This window comes from Onychostoma macrolepis, chromosome 05 (genome assembly GCF_012432095.1).
Source record: "Onychostoma macrolepis isolate SWU-2019 chromosome 05, ASM1243209v1, whole genome shotgun sequence".
NCBI lineage: Eukaryota > Metazoa > Chordata > Actinopteri > Cypriniformes > Cyprinidae > Onychostoma > Onychostoma macrolepis.
In genome coordinates this window covers 12647697-12670202 of record NC_081159.1, presented here as the reverse complement: position 1 = coordinate 12670202, position 22506 = coordinate 12647697, and the positions used below count along the sequence as shown (strand labels likewise).

Below are 22506 nucleotides of genomic sequence, written 5' to 3'. Positions count from 1 at the left end.
ACCAGGGGTTCCCAATTAGCGCTCTGTAGCATAGCAGAGGAGAGCTGCCATTCTGCCAGGATAGGTGAAGCCAGAATTGATCATTTTTGTTTTTATGTTTTACATTATAATGGAGGAGACAGTGATTAGCCAAGACCGAGGCCAGGTAATTTACACTGGTTTGCTGGTATTGCCGCCGGTATTGGCTTAGCGCTTACTTGAATAATGTAATGATACATATGAAAAACTACAAAATACACACACACACACACACACACACACACACACACACACACACACAGCAGTTCAAATGCTGATCATATGTACAGTATGTGGAAAATAATGTGTTTTTTGAACCTCAAACCATGTAATCACATTGCATTACACCAAATACACAAAATAATGTTCTTTTTAGCAACATCATATGACCCCTTTAATGCCAAACCATCCTGACGAATTCTTTTTTCAGAACAATACTGAATATCTTTCCTTTTTTTCTCTCAATACCTTAAGTATATTAGAGTATGCAAGATAATACTTTTACTTAAAGGATAGTTCACCCAAAAATGAAAATTATGTAATCATTTACTCACCCTCAAGTTGTTCCAGGTTTGGAATTTTCATTTTTGGGCGAACTGTCCCTTTAAGGTTTTAAATATGACTAGCAGATTTTCCCCAATGTGGCACTATGTTACTAAAAGTAGTTTACTGAAGTATCTCACTATTTCTTCTGCCATTTACTTTGTCATAGCTCTAAACAATTTCTCTTTTCCTTCTTTCCCTAAATCAGACCAGACCCCTGTACTGCAGGATAAATCTGAATGTACATGCACTGGACAGGTTTTTTAATGGTTTTCGGCTGAGCAGGGAAGCCCTGACAGTGCTGCTGGATCTTTTGAGAAGTGAATGGCAACACGGATGGGGTGCCACAATCCAGACCTTGGTGTTTCTTTTCTGTCTGGCCAGTGGTACATCATAAAGAGTGGTCTCCAGAGTGTTTGACATGCCTAGTTCCACTTGCCCACCGCATTGTCCTCCGAGTCGCTGAGGAGGTGCTTGCCATTCGCCACCAAGCTTCACCTCCCGAAGACCCCAGAAGACCTATGGCAGGGCTGGGCTTAAAATAGATGTTGTTTTTCTGATGTTAAACCTTTGTTGTAAATAGTTGTAAAAAGTACTTTCAGTGATGTATAGAATAATTTGTTTTAATGTGTAAAACAATTTATTTACAGGACAAAAAAAAATAAACGTATAGAAGAATGTGTTGTGAAAAAATTATAAGCTGCATTAAAAAAAACAATGTACATAATTACTACTCTTTTATTTACTCATGTGAATATGCGAAACAAAAATACTAAATTTACAAATAAATTACACTGCAAAAATGAATAAAGTATACAACTTGCATCACAAAAATAAACTACAGAAATTAGGTTGTTTCACTGACAATGTGACATTTAAAAAAGATATTGAAAAATTGTAATGTACCCATTTTTTCCCCCTGTTTTCTCTTGCCTAATAGAGAATGGCTAATAATTTATTTGTTAACCATTCTCTCCCTGTTCTCCTGTGCTCTTCTCTCCTCGATCTCCCTCTGGAGTTTGATGTCCTCCCTGAGTAGCTCCACCAGCTCACCACTCACTCCCTCACCTGTCCCAAGACACTTGCAATCCTAAGGCAGAGCAAATAAACCATGCCTGTTAACAACAACAGCACAACGAATTTCAGCAAAAATGTCTATTAACTTGCTTACTTTGTATTTTTTAAGTCCTTCACCAGCAGGTTCATTTTCTCCAGAATAGTCCTAAAACAAGAGAAAATGGAAACACTAATGACAAATATAAAGAGAGGTTTTCAATCTTAACATTAAAAAATATGACACAGCAGCACATGCATACAAAATACTGAAGTGCTAAAGTTTGGTTAAAATATTTGTCGAAATATCTTGCATGACAGCACTACAAAAACACAACAAAGGGAAAGACTATTGCCTTGTATACTAGTTGTCTTATTGTTTGTGGGCTTTGTGTAAAAAAAACACTTTTAAAACTTTCGCTATGAGTAAATGAAAACACAACACTTTCATTTCAATGTGAATTCCCCCACAGAACTCTCATATCCTCCAGGCTCTTTGAATATAAATTCCATCGTTATTTGCACACAAGTGATTCTGGGATATGGTAGGGTGCAAATTGTCCATCAGATGTACACTTCATTTTCCTGGGAAATGGAGGGTGCATTTGAAGTCGCTTTCGAATTACAGCAGCCTTCGTCGTGCTGCGGTGACGCAGTCGGTCTTGGAATGCGGTCTTCGGGGGGTGCATCCTGAATTGGGACAGCTTACGTGGGGATGCTGTGACGCAATCGCACTTCAAATGCGCCCTCCGGAGTCCGCGCACTCCACATTGGGACACAGCTAACGAGAACCTTTTCACTTGAATCTGATTGGCTCTAGTGAGTCTAGATCAAGGGATATCCCCTCCTGCGTGGCGTGTGCTCTTTTCTACTTCAAACTGCATTGTGTCTCCACTTTTAGCCGAAAGACCTTCGCAGTAGACACGGCGTGACTGTATATGTTCCCAAATGCACCAGCAAAGCTGTACGCAACGTCGAGAGACACTTCGAAAGGGAACGTCCCTGGTTACTGAACGTAACCTCGGTTCCCTGAGAAGGGAACGAGATGTTGCGTTCGTGCCGTGTTAACTTTGCTCAGGTCTTATTTTATTTAGTCTAAAGGTTCTGAGGAATGCCCCCCAATTTTCTTTTCACCAATTTGCATTTCTAGATGACTTATTTAGACTTAATGTGCTCACCTAAACTTATGTTCAAAATTTAAGGTTCACATTTAGATTTAGTAATGAAATATTTCTTCCAAACAGGCTACTTATAATGACATTTTATTGTTTTTATTTAGTTTATTTTTAATCTGTGCTCTAAAGAATTACCACAAGTACAAAAATAAATACTGAAATATCAACACAAGCTTTATTTTGCAAGACTGTACATATGACACACTGTAATCAGGCATGTTTTGCATTACTATTTTGAAATGCACAACAGTGATTAATGATCATGTTTATCAGAAAAAAAAGATTACGTAAAGCAAACATTAAGGAAAGATTTACATAAAAAAATTAAGTTCAAGATTTGTCAGAAGGACGTTGGTTACTGATTGTAGGGTGCTGATATCATATGTTCTTCATTTAACAATAGCTCATATGGATTCATTTGCAGGCTATTTCTTCTATTTCTTCTGCAGGCTCCTAAAAATAATCAGAAACAGTTGATAGTGAGTCTTCTCTGTTTATTCATATTGTATAGACATCAAGTATAAACTATATATAATATTAAAAATATTAAAGGTTTATACTAACCTCTTTTCAACAGCCTTCATGATGTATTTCTGTGTGAATTTAGATTCCGGATTCAAGCATTTCTGCTCTGTACTATTTTTCAGAGTAACACTACACAAAACACAAGACAAAGTAAGATGCATGATTATTTATGTCAGTCAACATATTTAAACAGATGTACAGTATTTAGAGAATATTTTAACAGTGTACGCTTACACAATCTCCTGGGTTTTACAAGAGGGACTTGGTGGTATGATTTCAACCTTCTCAATCAGTTTTGGAGGAACCATGTTCACACCTTTGTCAGCACAAAAACACCTGCCCTTGGGAACTCTAGCCTGGCCTGGAAGAGAAAAACAGTGTATTTTACCATCATCTGCAACATCCTGCCACGTAAAGAAGGTTTCACAATATAAATGCACAATATGAGAAACAAAATATACTTGCATTTCTTCAATCTGCAAAGTTCAGAGATCAAACTCACCTTTCACCTCTACAACAAGCAGGCAGCCTAGAATAACCATAGCTGTAATGATTTTCATGGTGTTAATCTTCTGTGTTCACCTCCCTAATGGCTTATTAATTAAGTTATGTATGATTAAGTTCAGCTGCTTTGTTTTTATGCTTTTGTAAGGGGTTTTCCCTCCCTGAGAATTTTTCAGTTTTTGTTTCTATGGTCCTGCATCTGTACTTGTCTCGTTTCTCAGAAACACTTTCTTTAAATGCAGACTTGACCTTTCCAAGAATGAGGAAGGAATCATTCGATTAATCATTTTCTTTGGTCAATATTAGACTAATATTGGAATGAAATTGCAATTATATTGCAATATTAGACTATAATTGCAATATTAGACTATTGTTGCAATGAAAAGCATTAGGCAATTAAAACATTATAAACATAAACATTGTGTAATTTAATGCACATTTTTATTATGAATTTACAGATAGACTGTCAGTCTCTTTGTAAGTATTAATACTGGGGATTTCAGGTAACATTGCACCAGTAGGTGTCATGGCGACAAATAAGTGAGTCACTGAACCATTTTTCAATAGATAAGTCAAAAAAAACAAAAACAAAGGGAAATTGTAAAGGGAAATTGTTGGCTTGACAATTATCCCTTATTGATTGCAATTGTGCCTAAGTGTGTTTATTTATTTATTTTGCCTCATGAGCACTGAAGAAAGCATGGGCTGAAACATCTGCTCTTTGGTCTGTTTTTGAGACACTTTGCACTTTTTCACTTTTGCATATGGAAAATAAAAAATATATTTTTGATTGACCTTTTTTGGTCTGATTGGATTTTTCCAGTGCGCGGACAATTTCAGCTACCCGTTGGACTAAAACTTCCTCCTTTTTGTTCTACGTACCTGAAAATTCATTGGTTTTTTCTTTTTGAGTGCACACAATTCCTGTTTGATAAAAAGAACAATACATTCAGGTACAAAATAAGTGTGATTATGAGTGAGTTAGTGAATCATTTACTCAACCGAATCATTCAACAACCAGGGGCATAGCTGCACTTTTTTTTTTTTTTTTTTTACTGTTGCACACACCCCATTGAAATGCCTCTGTGCTCTAGTAAAATATTACCCAAACCCTTGTCTGACAATGTAGATGACTGTATTATACATAAGCAATTATGTAATGCTGTGTTTTCAGCTTTAAATCAGAACTAGGGATGCCAGATTGAGAATGAATGAATGAATGAATGAATGAATTAGTCGGTCAGATGGGTTTGCACAAAGGTCTGGAGTTGTTAGTAATGGGATGTTTAACGAGGCAGAAGACAAAAAGAGTGGCAGGATGAGGTGAATTTTTTACCTATAATCCTTTGTTTATAGGTAAACTCTTGCAAATGCAGCTTTTGAATGATTCTGTATTACAGGTAAAGACAATTTATATCCATCCAATAGTATACAAAAAGAGTATATAAAAATATGAGGAAATGTTTTTGATGGGGGTACTGTGCCCAGTACAGAAAGAAATGCTTCCTGTCAACTACTCATTCACGAGTGACATGCTGCTCAGACACGCATGACATTTGGATCTGCTGTGGCTTAGTTTCAAACTATTTTTCTTAGCTGATGAATCAGTCAAAAGTAACTAATAATATTGTACATAATATGTATGTCTCTTATGTCTCTTGTTAATTGAAATATTACATTGTGCTGTTGTTGTTCTGAATATCAGACTGCGACCTTTTGTAGCTGAATCACAGTGTGGTGATGTAAACCACAAACTAGTACACACACCAACACTTCTTTTTAAATAGATGTTAATAGGTCAGTGGTTAGTTGCTCTCACTACCCTTTTATTTTACATTCTATGTTCTATTTTAAAGTCAAAACAGTGATTTATTGAAATTTGTTAAAGCTGACATGCACAAACTACATCAACATGGGAACACCCATTATAAGTCTGGTATAATTATTGGTATAAACAGCTTCTTTTCAGGAATATCAATACAGTGCATGTAAGGGATAACATAGTACAGCGGAGGGTGGTTGCCTCCGAGAAGTGCATTCAAATTGTTTAATGCACAGCTAGCCGTTGATTATCCCGTTTATGCCATGGTCATTTCCCAGCATTCACATATTAAAGATGTTAACAATATTTGTGCTGCAATATTTGACCGGAAAGAGAATATAAATACACTGCTGTTCAAAAAGTTTGGGATCAGTAAGATTATTATTTTTTTTTTTAAAGATGTCTCTTATGCCTGCTGCAGTTATTTGGTCAAAAAGAGTCATATTTAAAGTATAATAATATATATAGTAATATAATACAAAAGAGCTATTTTAAATTTCACAATATTACAGTTTTTTTATCCAGCATAAGAAACCTCATTTAAATGATACAATGAAAAAATAACAGTGAACACTAATTGCTTTGTTGTCCATTTGTACAGTATTCATTGTCAAACGTAAGATATCAAATGACAAATGATGATCTGTTTGCACGGAATGAGTGACCTCCTCCTCTCTTCCTTTTTCAAGAGCGACTCGTTTGTTTAGACTCTGTCTTCCATTAATGATGAGGCAGCTAACAATTGTCAGAGCAGAATTTCTGCATTGTTTAAGACATTTAAGGCTCTTTTTAACAGTTTCTTCTGATCACAGTTGGAAGTAGCTGCCTAGATTTTGTTTTAATTCATTATGTGGGATGGAAATGTAGCTTGAATGTCATTTTCAATTGATTGATTTATCTAGTGCAGTGGCAATCTGCATTAGTTTTCACTGGCAAAAGTCTTTATACCATCCATATCAGTCAAAAATAGCTGCTTATAACTGAGACTATGTTCAGCAATCTTTAAAGCTTTATTGAGTTTTCACATCCCAGACCTCGTGTTTTAGAAGTCCATGGGACTATTGCTTATTGTAAATGGATTATTATATGCATTTTCACTCAGAATGTCAGAATGCAAGAACTATTCTGAAAGAAGTCAGGAGACGTAATTCATAGACAAAAAGGTTTATTTGACATCTTTTGGATTATGAAAATACAATCAGCAAATTATAAAAAGACTGTACATATGACACATTCTTCAGTGGTCTTTTTGTGAAAACAACCAAGTGGTAAGATAAAAAATAATTTAATCAGCTTAGACATAGGAAATATTTTTAGCTTTAATTTTTTTTCTAAATTGAACTCCAACTTATGAGGCAGAATATTAATTCATCTGAAGTCTATGAAGTCATTTGAAGGATGTTGGCGCTGATGATGACGTCATGGTGCTCTTCAGTGGCACAGAAGCAGTTGTACTGTGTGTCTTCTGGCTCCTGTGAAGAGCAGAAATATTTTGCATTTAATAAAATTTCCAATTAATTAATTCTTGCTTTTTTTCTCTCTGCCACAAATCTACATCTTTGCATTGAATAAATATGTGAAGCATGATTAAATATAAAGATATTCTCACCTCTTTTCAAGAGCCTTTATGATGACATTTTGAGTGAATTTTGACTCTGGATTCATGCATTTCCATCCTGCTCCGTTCTTCAGAGTGACACTATGAAAGAACAAAAAGCAATGAGCCGAATCTTACTTGGGTTTGTTTTACAGTTGACGAATTAATTGAAAATGAAAATAAATGAATGTTTACAAATGTAGGCTATGCTTACATAATCTCATGTTTGCGACAAGATGGACTTGGAGGGATGATTTCAACCTTCTCAATGTTCTTCACTAAAACCATGTTTGCAGCTTTGTCTGCACAGAAGCACCTGCCCTTTGAAGACCTGTTCTGTCCTGGAAGAGAAATGCCATTTCATTAGAGTCTATTAGCTGCAGAACATCACCATAAACATATACATGTTCTGAAGATTGCTGAATGCTCTTGATCTGCGATTCTCAGAGCTCAAACTCACCTTTCACCCCTACAGCCATCAGGCAGGCAAGAAGAACAAAAGCTGCAGTGGTCTTCATTGTCTTCTTGTTGTCGTTGAACTGTGCTTGTGTTATGTCTGGGTCAGTGAGATTATGACTGAAGGACTGCAGGAGTTTGTTTAAATACTGTAGGATCGGGGTTTGCCCTCAGTTTTAGTTCTCATTTTAGGTTTCAATACTCCAGCTTCCTCTCTTTTTTCTCTTTTTAATGCGATTTCTCAGAAGCACTGTCCTTAAACCTTAGAGAAGCCTTGACTTAGGGCACCCTGTTTGTAACTTTCCATGAATTAGGAAGCAAATATTATGATTTTGGTGGGAGTACTACTGGACTAAAACATTGAAAGTGAAAAACACTTGGGGCATTTCAGTTATTTGCAAAACATTTTAATTGACTGAATTTTATGGCTTTTATTGTCTGTTTTAAGCATGTGACCATCTGTTATATAGATTTTGTGTATAAATTAAGGTAACAATACACAGAAATATAGAAAATGCACATTTTGTATTTATCAACACAATCTTTTGCGATAATGTTATTGCTGAGAAAAAGATTCTGAGCAGGTAACAGTGACAGGCACCCAAGTTACACCCAACAATTTCTGTGCATTCAGTCTGACTGAATCCTGCTGATTTAGTAGTTTATAGCTACACTTTGAAGTTGTAGTTTGTTTCATTTACCTTTTGGATGTAATTGTGGTCCTTCTCTTTACTGAAATCAGCTTTCTTAAATCTTATATTATCATTAAGCACAGACCAACACCAACACCTCAACCACCAACATCTCTATCTGCTAGAACATTATCTGTTTTTCTACAGATTTTTTTTTTTCTTACAATGTAGTTTACCAAACAGGTCTGCTATCCAAGTCCTAACCAGACTCATCCCTGCTAAGCAGCAGCAGACTTGACCTTTCCAAGAATGAGGAAGAAATCATTTGAATGAATATTTCCTTTTGTCAATATTAGACTATAATTGCAATGAAAAGCATTAGGCCAATAAAAAAAATGTAAAACATAAACATTGTGTAATTTAATACACTTAAAAAAAATAAAAATAAATTATATATATATATATATATATATATATATATATATGACAGACTGTTAGTGGGGATTCCCAGGAGGGGAAAAAAAAAAAAAAAAACTGGGCACATTTGAGTAGACTTAGATATTCTTAAGATTATCTTAAGTACTGAAGGATATATTTTCAGTATATTAAGTACAAAATTAGTGCATGAAAATAGAGCACTTTAAGTACATTATTGAAATGCTGCTGTGCTCTAGTAAAATATCTGACAATGGAGATGACTGCATACCAACCTAAGAATCAAAATACATCTAAAATGTACGTCACTCAATACTGATTCCTTGTTTATTGAACTATTGTATGCATTGTGCTGTTGTTCTGTGGCTTTGTGCAGTCAGCTGAATCACAGTGTGATGATGTAAACCACGAACTACACAGACCAACACTTTTAAAAATAGTGCTCAATAGAGGTCAGTTGTTAGTGGTTCTCACTACCCTTTTACTTTACATTGCATGTTCTATTTTAAAGTCTTTGATAAAAACAGTGACTTATAGAAATTTGGAAATGCTGACATGCACAAATGTCATCAATATAAAACTTGTATAAGACTGGCATAATTACTGCTATAAACGCAGCTGTTTGTTTTTTCCCCCCCAGGCATATCAATACAGTATATAGAGAATATATAGGCTACACTGCGGTTTAAAAGTTTGGGATCAGTAAGATTTGGAAGGTTTATTTTTTTATAAATAGCCCAAGTCTCTTATGCTCACGGAAGTTCTAAGCGGCCATGCATTATTTTTTTCCCTTCTTGTTGTCTCGACATTACTATTGCGAATGCAACCTTGACAGGAATATTTTAAAATACTTAACCTGGCTTAATGCATTAATTGAGAGTGTTTTTAAAAGACAAAACTCAGTATATACACATAGTAATTCATACAGACAAGATGAGCCCGTAATAAGAACGCAATTCATTTAATTCTGCGTTAAGCCTAGGCTTAATGCAGGGTTTATAAAAGACCAAACTCAGTAAAACACATCATTAATAAAGCCCAAACAAATAATAAATAATAACAAACAAATAAGCCCATAACACAAATGCAGTGCGTTTAATGCATTACGCATTTTACCCATAGAAAACAGTTAGGGTATTTATAAAAAAAAACAAACAAACAAAAAAACACCACCACCTCTTAATGCTTATTGTAAATGGATTATTATATGCATTTTCACTCAGAATGTCAGAATGCAAGAACTACTCTGAAAGAGGTCAGAAGACATATTTTACAGATATAAAAGCTTTATTTGACACATCTTTGTGGACAATAAAAATACAATCATAAAGCAAATTATAAAAGACTGTACATATGACACATTTGTGAAAACAACCCAGTGGTCAGATAAAAAAATAATTTAATCAGCTTAGACATAGGAAATATTTTTAGCTTTAATTTTTTTTCTAAATTGAACTCCAACTTATGAGGCAGAATATTAATTCATCTGAAGTCTATGAAGTCATTTGAAGGATGTTGGCGCTGATGATGACGTCATGGTGCTCTTCAGTGGCACAGAAGCAGTTGTACTGTGTGTCTTCTGGCTCCTGTGAAGAGCAGAAATATTTTGCATTTAATAAAATTTCCAATTAATTAATTCTTGCTTTTTTTCTCTCTGCCACAAATCTACATCTTTGCATTGAATAAATATGTGAAGCATGATTAAATATAAAGATATTCTCACCTCTTTTCAAGAGCCTTTATGATGACATTTTGAGTGAATTTTGACTCTGGATTCATGCATTTCCGTCCTGCTCCGTTCTTCAGAGTGACACTATGAAAGAACAAAAAGCAATGAGCCGAATCTTACTTTGAAATTGTTTTACAGTTGACGAATTAATTGAAAATGAAAATAAATGAATGTTTACAAATGTAGGCTATGCTTACATAATCTCATGTTTGCGACAAGATGGACTTGGAGGGATGATTTCAACCTTCTCAATGTTCTTCACTAAAACCATGTTTGCACCTTTGTCTGCACAGAAGCACCTGCCCTTTGAAGACCTGTTCTGTCCTGGAAGAGAAATGCCATTTCATTAGAGTCTATTAGCTGCAGAACATCACCATAAACATATACATGTTCTGAAGATTGCTGAATGCTCTTGATCTGAGATTCTCAGACCTCAAACTCACCTTTCACCCCTACAGCCATCAGGCAGGCAAGAAGAACAAAAGCTGCAGTGGTCTTCATTGTCTTCTTGTTGTCGTTGAACTGTGCTTGTGTTATGTCTGGGTCAGTGAGATTATGACTGAAGGACTGCAGGAGTTTGTTTAAATACTGTAGGATTGGGGTTTGCCCTCAGTTTTAGTTCTCATTTTAGGTTTCAATACTCCAGCTTCCTCTCTTTTTTCTCTTTTTAATGCGATTTCTCAGAAGCACTGTCCTTAAACCTTAGAGAAGCCTTGACTTAGGGCACCCTGTTTGTAACTTTCCATGAATTAGGAAGCAAATATTATGATTTTGGTGGGAGTACTACTGGACTAAAACATTGAAAGTGAAAAACACTTGGGGCATTTCAGTTATTTGCAAAACATTTTAATTGACTGAATTTGATGGCTTTTATTGTCTGTTTTAAGCATGTGACCATCTGTTATATAGATTTTGTGTATAAATTAAGGTAACAATACACAGAAATATAGAAAATGCACATTTTGTATTTATCAACACAATCTTTTGCGATAATGTTATTGCTGAGAAAAAGATTCTGAGCAGGTAACAGTGACAGGCACCCAAGTTACACCCAACAATTTCTGTGCATTCAGTCTGACTGAATCCTGCTGATTTAGTAGTTTATAGCTACACTTTGAAGTTGTAGTTTGTTTCATTTACCTTTTGGATGTAATTGTGGTCCTTCTCTTTACTGAAATCAGCTTTCTTAAATCTTATATTATCATTAAGCACAGACCAACACCAACACCTCAACCACCAACATCTCTATCTGCTAGAACATTATCTGTTTTTCTACAGATTTTTTTTCTTACAATGTAGTTTACCAAACAGGTCTGCTATCCAAGTCCTAACCAGACTCATCCCTGCTAAGCAGCAGCAGACTTGACCTTTCCAAGAATGAGGAAGAAATCATTTGAATGAATATTTCCTTTTGTCAATATTAGACTATAATTGCAATGAAAAGCATTAGGCCAATAAAAAAAATGTAAAACATAAACATTGTGTAATTTAATACACTTAAAAAAATACAAATAAATATATATATATATATGACAGACTGTTAGTGGGGATTCCCAGGAGGGGAAAAAAAAAAAAAAAAAAACTGGGCACATTTGAGTAGACTTAGATATTCTTAAGATAATCTTAAGTACTGAAGGATATATTTTCAGTATATTAAGTACAAAATTAGTGCATGAAAATAGAGCACTTTAAGTACATTATTGAAATGCTGCTGTGCTCTAGTAAAATATCTGACAATGGAGATGACTGCATACCAACCTAAGAATCAAAATACATCTAAAATGTACGTCACTCAATACTGATTCCTTGTTTATTGAACTATTGTATGCATTGTGCTGTTGTTCTGTGGCTTTGTGCAGTCAGCTGAATCACAGTGTGATGATGTAAACCACGAACTACACAGACCAACACTTTTAAAAATAGTGCTCAATAGAGGTCAGTTGTTAGTGGTTCTCACTACCCTTTTACTTTACATTGCATGTTCTATTTTAAAGTCTTTGATAAAAACAGTGACTTATAGAAATTTGGAAATGCTGACATGCACAAATGTCATCAATATAAAACTTGTATAAGACTGGCATAATTACTGCTATAAACGCAGCTGTTTGTTTCCCCCCCCCAGGCATATCAATACAGTATATAGAGAATATATAGGCTACACTGCGGTTTAAAAGTTTGGGATCAGTAAGATTTGGAAGGTTAATTTTTTTTATAAATAGCCCAAGTCTCTTATGCTCATGGAAGTTCTAAGCGGCCATGCATTATTTTTTTCCCTTCTTGTTGTCTCGACATTACTATTGCGAATGCAACCTTGACAGGAATATTTTAAAATACTTAACCTGGCTTAATGCATTAATTGAGAGTGTTTTTAAAAGACAAAACTCAGTATATACACATAGTAATTCATACAGACAAGATGAGCCCGTAATAAGAACGCAATTCATTTAATTCTGCGTTAAGCCTAGGCTTAATGCAGGGTTTATAAAAGACCAAACTCAGTAAAACACATCATTAATAAAGCCCAAACAAATAATAAATAATAACAAACAAATAAGCCCATAACACAAATGCAGTGCGTTTAATGCATTACGCATTTTACCCATAGAAAACAGTTAGGGTATTTATAAAAAAAAACAAACAAACAAAAAAACACCACCACCTCTTAATGCTTATTGTAAATGGATTATTATATGCATTTTCACTCAGAATGTCAGAATGCAAGAACTACTCTGAAAGAGGTCAGAAGACATATTTTACAGATATAAAAGCTTTATTTGACACATCTTTGTGGACAATAAAAATACAATCATAAAGCAAATTATAAAAAGACTGTACATATGACACATTTGTGAAAACAACCCAGTGGTCAGATAAAAAAATAATTTAATCAGCTTAGACATAGGAAATATTTTTAGCTTTAATTTTTTTTCTAAATTGAACTCCAACTTATGAGGCAGAATATTAATTCATCTGAAGTCTATGAAGTCATTTGAAGGATGTTGGCGCTGATGATGACGTCATGGTGCTCTTCAGTGGCACAGAAGCAGTTGTACTGTGTGTCTTCTGGCTCCTGTGAAGAGCAGAAATATTTTGCATTTAATAAAATTTCCAATTAATTAATTCTTGCTTTTTTTCTCTCTGCCACAAATCTACATCTTTGCATTGAATAAATATGTGAAGCATGATTAAATATAAAGATATTCTCACCTCTTTTCAAGAGCCTTTATGATGACATTTTGAGTGAATTTTGACTCTGGATTCATGCATTTCCGTCCTGCTCCGTTCTTCAGAGTGACACTATGAAAGAACAAAAAGCAATGAGCCGAATCTTACTTTGAAATTGTTTTACAGTTGACGAATTAATTGAAAATGAAAATAAATGAATGTTTACAAATGTAGGCTATGCTTACATAATCTCATGTTTGTGACAAGATGGACTTGGAGGGATGATTTCAACCTTCTCAATGTTCTTCACTAAAACCATGTTTGCACCTTTGTCTGCACAGAAGCACCTGCCCTTTGAAGACCTGTTCTGTCCTGGAAGAGAAATGCCATTTCATTAGAGTCTATTAGCTGCAGAACATCACCATAAACATATACATGTTCTGAAGATTGCTGAATGCTCTTGATCTGAGATTCTCAGAGCTCAAACTCACCTTTCACCCCTACAGCCATCAGGCAGGCAAGAAGAACAAAAGCTGCAGTGGTCTTCATTGTCTTCTTGTTGTCGTTGAACTGTGCTTGTGTTATGTCTGGGTCAGTGAGATTATGACTGAAGGACTGCAGGAGTTTGTTTAAATACTGTAGGATTGGGGTTTGCCCTCAGTTTTAGTTCTCATTTTAGGTTTCAATACTCCAGCTTCCTCTCTTTTTTCTCTTTTTAATGCGATTTCTCAGAAGCACTGTCCTTAAACCTTAGAGAAGCCTTGACTTAGGGCACCCTGTTTGTAACTTTCCATGAATTAGGAAGCAAATATTATGATTTTGATGGGAGTACTACTGGACTAAAACATTGAAAGTGAAAACACTTGGGGCATTTCAGTTATTTGCAAAACATTTTAATTGACTGAATTTGATGGCTTTTATTGTCTGTTTTAAGCATGTGACCATCTGTTATATAGATTTTGTGTATAAATTAAGGTAACAATACACAGAAATATAGAAAATGCACATTTTGTATTTATCAACACAATCTTTTGCGATAATGTTATTGCTGAGAAAAGATTCTGAGCAGGTAACAGTGACAGGCACCCAAGTTACACCCAACAATTTCTGTGCATTCAGTCTGACTGAATCCTGCTGATTTAGTAGTTTATAGCTACACTTTGAAGTTGTAGTTTGTTTCATTTACCTTTTGGATGTAATTGTGGTCCTTCTCTTTACTGAAATCAGCTTTCTTAAATCTTATATTATCATTAAACACAGACCAACACCAACACCTCAACCACCAACATCTCTATCTGCTAGAACATTATCTGTTTTTCTACAGATTTTTTTTTTTCTTACAATGTAGTTTACCAAACAGGTCTGCTATCCAAGTCCTAACCAGACTCATCCCTGCTAAGCAGCAGCAGACTTGACCTTTCCAAGAATGAGGAAGAAATCATTTGAATGAATATTTCCTTTTGTCAATATTAGACTATAATTGCAATGAAAAGCATTAGGCCAATAAAAAAAATGTAAAACATAAACATTGTGTAATTTAATACACTTAAAAAAAATACAAATAAATAATATATATATATATGACAGACTGTTAGTGGGGATTCCCAGGAGGGGAAAAAAAAAAAAAAAAAAACTGGGCACATTTGAGTAGACTTAGATATTCTTAAGATAATCTTAAGTACTGAAGGATATATTTTCAGTATATTAAGTACAAAATTAGTGCATGAAAATAGAGCACTTTAAGTACATTATTGAAATGCTGCTGTGCTCTAGTAAAATATCTGACAATGGAGATGACTGCATACCAACCTAAGAATCAAAATACATCTAAAATGTACGTCACTCAATACTGATTCCTTGTTTATTGAACTATTGTATGCATTGTGCTGTTGTTCTGTGGCTTTGTGCAGTCAGCTGAATCACAGTGTGATGATGTAAACCACGAACTACACAGACCAACACTTTTAAAAATAGTGCTCAATAGAGGTCAGTTGTTAGTGGTTCTCACTACCCTTTTACTTTACATTGCATGTTCTATTTTAAAGTCTTTGATAAAAACAGTGATTTATAGAAATTTGGAAATGCTGACATGCACAAATGTCATCAATATAAAACTTGTATAAGACTGGCATAATTACTGCTATAAACGCAGCTGTTTGTTTCCCCCCCCCAGGCATATCAATACAGTATATAGAGAATATATAGGCTACACTGCGGTTTAAAAGTTTGGGATCAGTAAGATTTGGAAGGTTTATTTTTTTATAAATAGCCCAAGTCTCTTATGCTCACGGAAGTTCTAAGCGGCCATGCATTATTTTTTTCCCTTCTTGTTGTCTTGACATTACTATTGCGAATGCAACCTTGACAGGAATATTTTAAAATACTTAACCTGGCTTAATGCATTAATTGAGAGTGTTTTTAAAAGACAAAACTCAGTATATACACATAGTAATTCATACAGACAAGATGAGCCCGTAATAAGAACGCAATTCATTTAATTCTGCGTTAAGGCTAGGCTTAATGCAGGATTTATAAAAGACCAAACTCAGTAAAACACATCATTAATAAAGCCCAAACAAATAATAAATAATAACAAACAAATAAGCCCATAACACAAATGCAGTGCGTTTAATGCATTACGCATTTTACCCATAGAAAACAGTTAGGTATTTATAAAAAAAAACAAACAAACAAAAAAACACCACCACCTCTTAATGCTTATTGTAAATGGATTATTATATGCATTTTCACTCAGAATGTCAGAATGCAAGAACTACTCTGAAAGAGGTCAGAAGACATATTTTACAGATATAAAAGCTTTATTTGACACATCTTTGTGGACAATAAAAATACAATCATAAAGCAAATTATAAAAAGACTGTACATATGACACATTTGTGAAAACAACCCAGTGGTCAGATAAAAAAATAATTTAATCAGCTTAGACATAGGAAATATTTTTAGCTTTAATTTTTTTTCTAAATTGAACTCCAACTTATGAGGCAGAATATTAATTCATCTGAAGTCTATGAAGTCATTTGAAGGATGTTGGCGCTGATGATGACGTCATGGTGCTCTTCAGTGGCACAGAAGCAGTTGTACTGTGTGTCTTCTGGCTCCTGTGAAGAGCAGAAATATTTTGCATTTAATAAAATTTCCAATTAATTAATTCTTGCTTTTTCTCTGCCACAAATCTACATCTTTGCATTGAATAAATATGTGAAGCATGATTAAATATAAAGATATTCTCACCTCTTTTCAAGAGCCTTTATGATGACATTTTGAGTGAATTTTGACTCTGGATTCATGCATTTCCATCCTGCTCCGTTCTTCAGAGTGACACTATGAAAGAACAAAAGCAATGAGCCGAATCTTACTTGGGTTTGTTTTACAGTTGACGAATTAATTGAAAATGAAAATAAATGAATGTTTACAAATGTAGGCTATGCTTACATAATCTCATGTTTGCGACAAGATGGACTTGGAGGGATGATTTCAACCTTCTCAATGTTCTTCACTAAAACCATGTTTGCACCTTTGTCTGCACAGAAGCACCTGCCCTTTGAAGACCTGTTCTGTCCTGGAAGAGAAATGCCATTTCATTAGAGTCTATTAGCTGCAGAACATCACCATAAACATATACATGTTCTGAAGATTGCTGAATGCTCTTGATCTGAGATTCTCAGAGCTCAAACTCACCTTTCACCCCTACAGCCATCAGGCAGGCAAGAAGAACAAAAGCTGCAGTGGTCTTCATTGTCTTCTTGTTGTCGTTGAACTGTGCTTGTGTTATGTCTGGGTCAGTGAGATTATGACTGAAGGACTGCAGGAGTTCATTTAAATACTGTAGGATCGGGGTTTGCCCTCAGATTTAGTTCTCATTTTAGGTTTCAATACTCCAGCTTCCTCTCTTTTTTCTCTTTTTAATGCGATTTCTCAGAAGCACTGTCCTTAAACCTTAGAGAAGCCTTGACTTAGGGCACCCTGTTTGTAACTTTCCATGAATTAGGAAGGAAGTATTGTTTAATTAGACTGGAATATCTGTGTGAACCTACACCCCTCAACCACCAACATCTCTATCTGCTAGAACATTATCTGTTTTTCTACTGATTTTTGTTTTCTTACAATGTAGTTTACCAAAGAGGTCTGCTATCCACGTCCTAACCAGACTCATCCCTGCTAAGCAGCAGCAGACTTGATCTTTCCAAGAATGAGGAAGGAATCATTTGAATGATTGTTTTCTTTTGTCAATATTAGACTATAATTGCAATGAAAAGAATTAGGCTAATAAAAGTCAAGTCGCCTTAATTTATATAGCGCTTTTAACAATACAGATTGTGTGAAAGCAAATAAAATAAAGTGTATAGAAACAAATAATAAAGAAAATAGTGTGTCAATAATGCAAAAGGGCAACAGTAAACACTCAAATTTCAGTTAAAGGCAGACAGTTCAATTTCATCATTGAATTCAGTGATGTCATCGCCCAGCTCAGTTCAGTTTAAACACTAGCTGTGCAATCAAGGCAGCGATATCACTGGAAATTAAAAACGGTAAGAAACAAACAAACAAACAAAAAAAACATAAACATTGTGAAATTTAATACACATAAAAAATAAAATAAAAATTACAGACAGACTGTCAGTATTATTGGGGATTCCCAGGAGAACAAAAAGTGCACTTCCATAAGGTACTTAAAGTGCTTTGTTTTCATGCACTCATTTCGTACTTAACATACTAAAAACTATTCTTTTGTACTTCCTAAAATAATCTTAAGAACACCTAGTGCACTCAAATGTGCTCATTACCACTTGTAGTACACTTGAACCCATCCTTCATACACTAGTGGGTTCAAGTGTATTATAAGTGGTATCTAAATACATTTTTTAAACGCAGAGATAATATGCTAAAAGCACATTTTAGTTCATATTCATGGTGTCCCAAAATAGCACATTTGAGTACACTTAGATGTTTTTGAGATTATCTTAAGTACTAAAGAATATTTTTTTATACTATATAGTACATTAAGTACAAAATTAGTGTGTGAAAATAGTGCACTTTAAGTACATTATGGAAGTGCACTTTTTTAGGTTTCCGTTGACTCTTTATGCAGGTAACACTGCACCAGTAGGCGGCGTAGCAACAAGTAAGTGAGTCACTGAACCATTTTTCAATAGATTTGTTAAAAAAAACAATACATTCAGGTACAAAACAAATGTGATTATGAGTGAGTCAGTGAATCAACTGAATCGTTCAATAGGCAGGGGTATAGCTGGACCTTTTTACTGTTGCACAAGACCCATTGAAATGCTGCTGTGCTCTAGTAAAATATCTCAATGGAAATGACTGCATACCAACCTAAGAATCAAAATACATATAAAATGTAAGTCACTCAATAATGATTCCTTGTTTATTGAACTATTGTATGCATTGTGCTGTTGTTCTGTGGCTTTGTGCAGTCAGCTGAATCACAGTAAGATTTGGAAGGTTTATTTTTTTATAAATAGCCCAAGTCTCTTATGCTCACGGAAGTTCTAAGCGGCCATGCATTATTTTTTTCCCTTCTTGTTGTCTCGACATTACTATTGCGAATGCAACCTTGACAGGAATATTTTAAAATACTTAACCTGGCTTAATGCATTAATTGAGAGTGTTTTTAAAAGACAAAACTCAGTATATACACATAGTAATTCATACAGACAAGATGAGCCCGTAATAAGAACGCAATTCATTTAATTCTACGTTAAGCCTAGGCTTAATGCAGTGTTTATAAAAGACCAAACTCAGTTCTGTCAGGACCACTATCGTCAAAAGATAGATACTTAGCATAAAGTTTTGGTTTGGCGGTATGGTTCTGTTCTGTGCAAAAACTCCCTGCCCATCCATGCAGCCTGTCATGAATGAGCAGGGAGAGCAACAATAATAACCCCCCTGGGTAAACAGAACAGAACAAGGCAGATATCATTAATGTACTTAATGATATTTTAGTGTATTTAATATGATTCAGCAAGGAATATCAGAAAGACAAGTCCTGACTGCGAAAGGAGGAGTTGGGGATGGAGGAGGGTGATTTTCTCCTGAGCAAGCGGAAAAGCTGCTGATTGATACGGAAGAGAGCTTATATAGGAATGCCGCGATAGGTGTTGTATTCCTATAGGTAGATACGATCAGCTGGGAATCAGCTGATGCAAGCTTGACTCACGTGACCTGCCAGAACTAACGCTAACGCTTCATTAAAACACATCATTAATAAAGCCCTAATAAATAATAACAAACAAATAAGCCCATAACACAAATGCAGTGCGTTTAATGCATTACGCATTTTACCCATAGAAAACAGTTAGGGTATTTATAAAAAAAAAAAAACCAAAAAAAAACACCACCACCTCTTAATGCATTGAGCAACGTTAAGCGTTTTGGAATGCCCGTCACACATTGGATGGAGAGGCACACAAGGGTAAGTCAGTTAAGAGCTTCCAAACTGAAGGCAACAGCAAAAGGTAAGTGCAATAACTCAGAGTTCAATGAAGCTCAATAAACTGAGAAATTAAGCATCCTTATCTTTCCCTAAGTGTAAGCAACGGGAGGAAGACATCCATGGAGCCACAGAGATCCAGCATGTAAGTTTGTAGCTTGTAACCTCGAGACCAGACAATAAGGGTATGGATTGAGTGAAGTCTTACAGGGAGCTTGATTAGTGGCAACAGGCGAGGAGGATTCCCTGATGGAGGTCAGGCGAGAGTGATTACTGATGGAATGCAGGTGAGTGGCAAGAGGGATGCTGGGAATTGCAGTGCATTTCAACTGGTGACTGTTGCTGTGTTCCAATGTGCCTACTTATACTACGCCCTTAAAGTATGTACTCTTTTGGTGAAGAAAAAGTACACACTTTGAGTGTGTAGTAGAAGAGTAGGCAAGCTTTGGGACATACTATCACGTCACACTACTGCGTCTTTAACGGACCGCTCTGTTGCATCTGTTACACGCACTCTGTCACTGTAAACTGGCCTGTCAATCATCTTGTCACTGTTAACATCCTCCACATTTAATTTCATTTCATACGGTATTGGAGAGAAAAAAGTAGCTCGTTCTCTTTCATGGCAAGAACTCTGCTCATATTTTCTGCATAATGATGCATTTAAAAGTTATCGACCAAATGGATGTTTATAAACGTTCACATGGCTGTTGCAGATTAAATATAACACGGATAACAATAAATAAATATTTTTTACCAGGTTAAATGTTGATTATTAGTAACTCATACCCCTTTTTGTAAACCTTTTTTTATTTATTTTTTTTTATTAACAAAAACAAGTTACATGTATATAACAAACATTATACATGATATAACAATTACACACTGGAGGGGCTGTACATACAGATTTATATAAAAATATTAAAGCATTTACAAACTTTCACCGTTTTAATTGCTTTTTGTTTCATAGAAAATAGTATAGTATCAATATAATGCTCCATTTCCTTCCTAAAAGAAAAAAAACAAGGTTTTTTACTGGAGAACTTACATTTGTGAATATGAAATTTTGCATATAAAAGAATAAGATTTATCATGTAAACGTGATTGTGCTTTTCTCTGCTATTCTCTAAGATACCAAATAATACATATTTCCAAAACAAAACAAAATGACTGTCAATATTTTGTACGATAAAATCACAGACATTTTCCCAAAATGTTTTTACAAAAGGGCAATGCCAAAACAAATGTACCACAGTTTCATGGCTACTGACACAAAAGGAGCAACTAAAATCAATATCAGATTTAAATTTTACCAAATAATATTTGGCTGGGTAAATCATGTGTAATTTTTATCTCTGTCAACAATAGTAATACCTCTCATTGGGCTTGATATAATATAAGAGGAAAGAAGCTGACTTACTAACAAAAAGAGGTATGGAGATACTGGGCACCCCTGCCTAATTCCTTTAGAAATATCAAATCTAGGAGAAGTACCATTAAATAACTTTATAGAACAAATTTAGAGTATCAAGGATGAACTGATGTTCTACAGAATCAAATGCTTTACAAAAGTCTAAAAACAATATAAATCCATTATCATTCATCAGATTTGAATAGTCTAAAATGTCCAAAACTAATCGTATATTATTTGTTATATGCCGATTTTTCATGAATCCCGATTGTGATTCATCAATTACTGAATCCAAAATTGTTTTCAATCTTCTAGCTAAAATTAGGGCCAACAGTTTATAATCATTATTCAATAAACAAATAGGGCGCCAATTATCAATATACTGTCTGTCTTTATTTGGTCTGGGAAGCAATACAATTAAACCTTGTGTTAAAGTGGGTGGAAGACACTGTTTTTGATGCTTTCAACAAAAACCTCTAAAAGAAAAGGAGCCAATTCCTTGGAAAATAATTTATAAAATTCTGATGTCAAACCATCAGTACCTGGTGATTTGGAATTTTTCAAATGATTAATTGCTTCCATCAGCTCACAAATTGTAACTGGTCTATCACAGAGCTCCTTTTCAGTTCTATTAATAGGTTTAATCGGCAACGAATTAAAAAAAATATCGGCTGACGCCTGAGAGTAACTGGAGGTATACAAATTTTTATAAAATTCACTACAATATTGAGAAATTATTTTATGATCATCCGTTATGACCCCATTAATATTTAATTTACTAATAGTATTACAAACAAAATTCTGTTTTTCTAAATTAAAAAAATAATTTGAATTTTGTTCCCCTACCTGCAGCCATTTCTTTCTGGAACGAATAAAGGCACCTTCAGCTTTTTTCTTATACAAATCATCTAGTTTACTTGACAACTCAAATTTTTCATCCTCTAAAAAAGAGTTTGGATGTCTCTGAGA

General features: G+C 34.7%; 5 protein-coding genes across 5 annotated transcripts; all 5 read right to left on the bottom strand.

The window, feature by feature from the left end:
* Nucleotides 1–2952: 2952 nt before the first annotated feature.
* On the bottom strand, nucleotides 2953–3953 carry LOC131541274 (C-X-C motif chemokine 11-6-like). The gene is made up of 4 exons (XM_058776925.1): nucleotides 3817–3953; nucleotides 3549–3675; nucleotides 3354–3443; nucleotides 2953–3242 (listed from the first exon to the last, which is right to left on the bottom strand). Exons 1-4 carry the CDS (start codon nucleotides 3872–3874, stop codon nucleotides 3224–3226), a joined length of 294 nt encoding a protein of 97 aa, XP_058632908.1. The 5' UTR covers nucleotides 3875–3953; the 3' UTR covers nucleotides 2953–3223.
* A 2849-nt stretch (nucleotides 3954–6802) lies between these two features.
* LOC131541332 (C-X-C motif chemokine 11-6-like) lies at nucleotides 6803–7813 on the bottom strand. Its single transcript, XM_058777011.1, has 4 exons — nucleotides 7698–7813; nucleotides 7452–7578; nucleotides 7250–7339; nucleotides 6803–7112 (listed from the first exon to the last, which is right to left on the bottom strand). Exons 1-4 carry the CDS (start codon nucleotides 7753–7755, stop codon nucleotides 7028–7030), a joined length of 360 nt encoding a protein of 119 aa, XP_058632994.1. The 5' UTR covers nucleotides 7756–7813; the 3' UTR covers nucleotides 6803–7027.
* Nucleotides 7814–10111: 2298 nt separating this feature from the next.
* Nucleotides 10112–11110, bottom strand: LOC131541342 (C-X-C motif chemokine 11-6-like). Its single transcript, XM_058777026.1, has 4 exons — nucleotides 10933–11110; nucleotides 10687–10813; nucleotides 10484–10573; nucleotides 10112–10346 (listed from the first exon to the last, which is right to left on the bottom strand). Exons 1-4 carry the CDS (start codon nucleotides 10988–10990, stop codon nucleotides 10262–10264), a joined length of 360 nt encoding a protein of 119 aa, XP_058633009.1. The 5' UTR covers nucleotides 10991–11110; the 3' UTR covers nucleotides 10112–10261.
* A 1861-nt stretch (nucleotides 11111–12971) lies between these two features.
* Nucleotides 12972–14328, bottom strand: LOC131541323 (C-X-C motif chemokine 11-6-like). Its single transcript, XM_058776999.1, has 4 exons — nucleotides 14146–14328; nucleotides 13900–14026; nucleotides 13697–13786; nucleotides 12972–13559 (listed from the first exon to the last, which is right to left on the bottom strand). Exons 1-4 carry the CDS (start codon nucleotides 14201–14203, stop codon nucleotides 13475–13477), a joined length of 360 nt encoding a protein of 119 aa, XP_058632982.1. The 5' UTR covers nucleotides 14204–14328; the 3' UTR covers nucleotides 12972–13474.
* A 2034-nt stretch (nucleotides 14329–16362) lies between these two features.
* LOC131541326 (C-X-C motif chemokine 11-6-like) lies at nucleotides 16363–17468 on the bottom strand. The gene is made up of 4 exons (XM_058777002.1): nucleotides 17354–17468; nucleotides 17108–17234; nucleotides 16907–16996; nucleotides 16363–16773 (listed from the first exon to the last, which is right to left on the bottom strand). The coding sequence occupies exons 1-4, from the start codon at nucleotides 17409–17411 to the stop codon at nucleotides 16689–16691; spliced, it is 360 nt and encodes a 119-aa protein (XP_058632985.1). The 5' UTR covers nucleotides 17412–17468; the 3' UTR covers nucleotides 16363–16688.
* Nucleotides 17469–22506: the final 5038 nt, after the last annotated feature.

Excerpts from the sequence above, each read along its gene's own strand:
- LOC131541274 (XM_058776925.1), bottom strand. The coding sequence starts at position 3,874 with ATGAAAATCATTACAGCTATGGTTATTCTAGGCTGCCTGCTTGTTGTA. Across the intron at positions 3,676-3,816 it reads GCTTGTTGTAGAGGTGAAAG|GCCAGGCTAGAGTTCCCAAG; the intron begins GTGAGTTTGATC and ends TTTCTCTTCCAG. Across the intron at positions 3,444-3,548 it reads TGTAAAACCCAGGAGATTGT|TGTTACTCTGAAAAATAGTA; the intron begins GTAAGCGTACAC and ends TGTTTTGTGTAG.
- LOC131541332 (XM_058777011.1), bottom strand. The coding sequence starts at position 7,755 with ATGAAGACCACTGCAGCTTTTGTTCTTCTTGCCTGCCTGATGGCTGTA. Across the intron at positions 7,340-7,451 it reads TGTCGCAAACATGAGATTAT|TGTCACTCTGAAGAACGGAG; the intron begins GTAAGCATAGCC and ends GTTCTTTCATAG. Across the intron at positions 7,113-7,249 it reads ATAAAGGCTCTTGAAAAGAG|GAGCCAGAAGACACACAGTA; the intron begins GTGAGAATATCT and ends TGCTCTTCACAG.
- LOC131541342 (XM_058777026.1), bottom strand. The coding sequence starts at position 10,990 with ATGAAGACCACTGCAGCTTTTGTTCTTCTTGCCTGCCTGATGGCTGTA. Across the intron at positions 10,574-10,686 it reads TGTCGCAAACATGAGATTAT|TGTCACTCTGAAGAACGGAG; the intron begins GTAAGCATAGCC and ends GTTCTTTCATAG. Across the intron at positions 10,347-10,483 it reads ATAAAGGCTCTTGAAAAGAG|GAGCCAGAAGACACACAGTA; the intron begins GTGAGAATATCT and ends TGCTCTTCACAG.
- LOC131541323 (XM_058776999.1), bottom strand. The coding sequence starts at position 14,203 with ATGAAGACCACTGCAGCTTTTGTTCTTCTTGCCTGCCTGATGGCTGTA. Across the intron at positions 14,027-14,145 it reads GATGGCTGTAGGGGTGAAAG|GACAGAACAGGTCTTCAAAG; the intron begins GTGAGTTTGAGC and ends TTTCTCTTCCAG. Across the intron at positions 13,560-13,696 it reads ATAAAGGCTCTTGAAAAGAG|GAGCCAGAAGACACACAGTA; the intron begins GTGAGAATATCT and ends TGCTCTTCACAG.
- LOC131541326 (XM_058777002.1), bottom strand. The coding sequence starts at position 17,411 with ATGAAGACCACTGCAGCTTTTGTTCTTCTTGCCTGCCTGATGGCTGTA. Across the intron at positions 17,235-17,353 it reads GATGGCTGTAGGGGTGAAAG|GACAGAACAGGTCTTCAAAG; the intron begins GTGAGTTTGAGC and ends TTTCTCTTCCAG. Across the intron at positions 16,997-17,107 it reads TGTCGCAAACATGAGATTAT|TGTCACTCTGAAGAACGGAG; the intron begins GTAAGCATAGCC and ends GTTCTTTCATAG.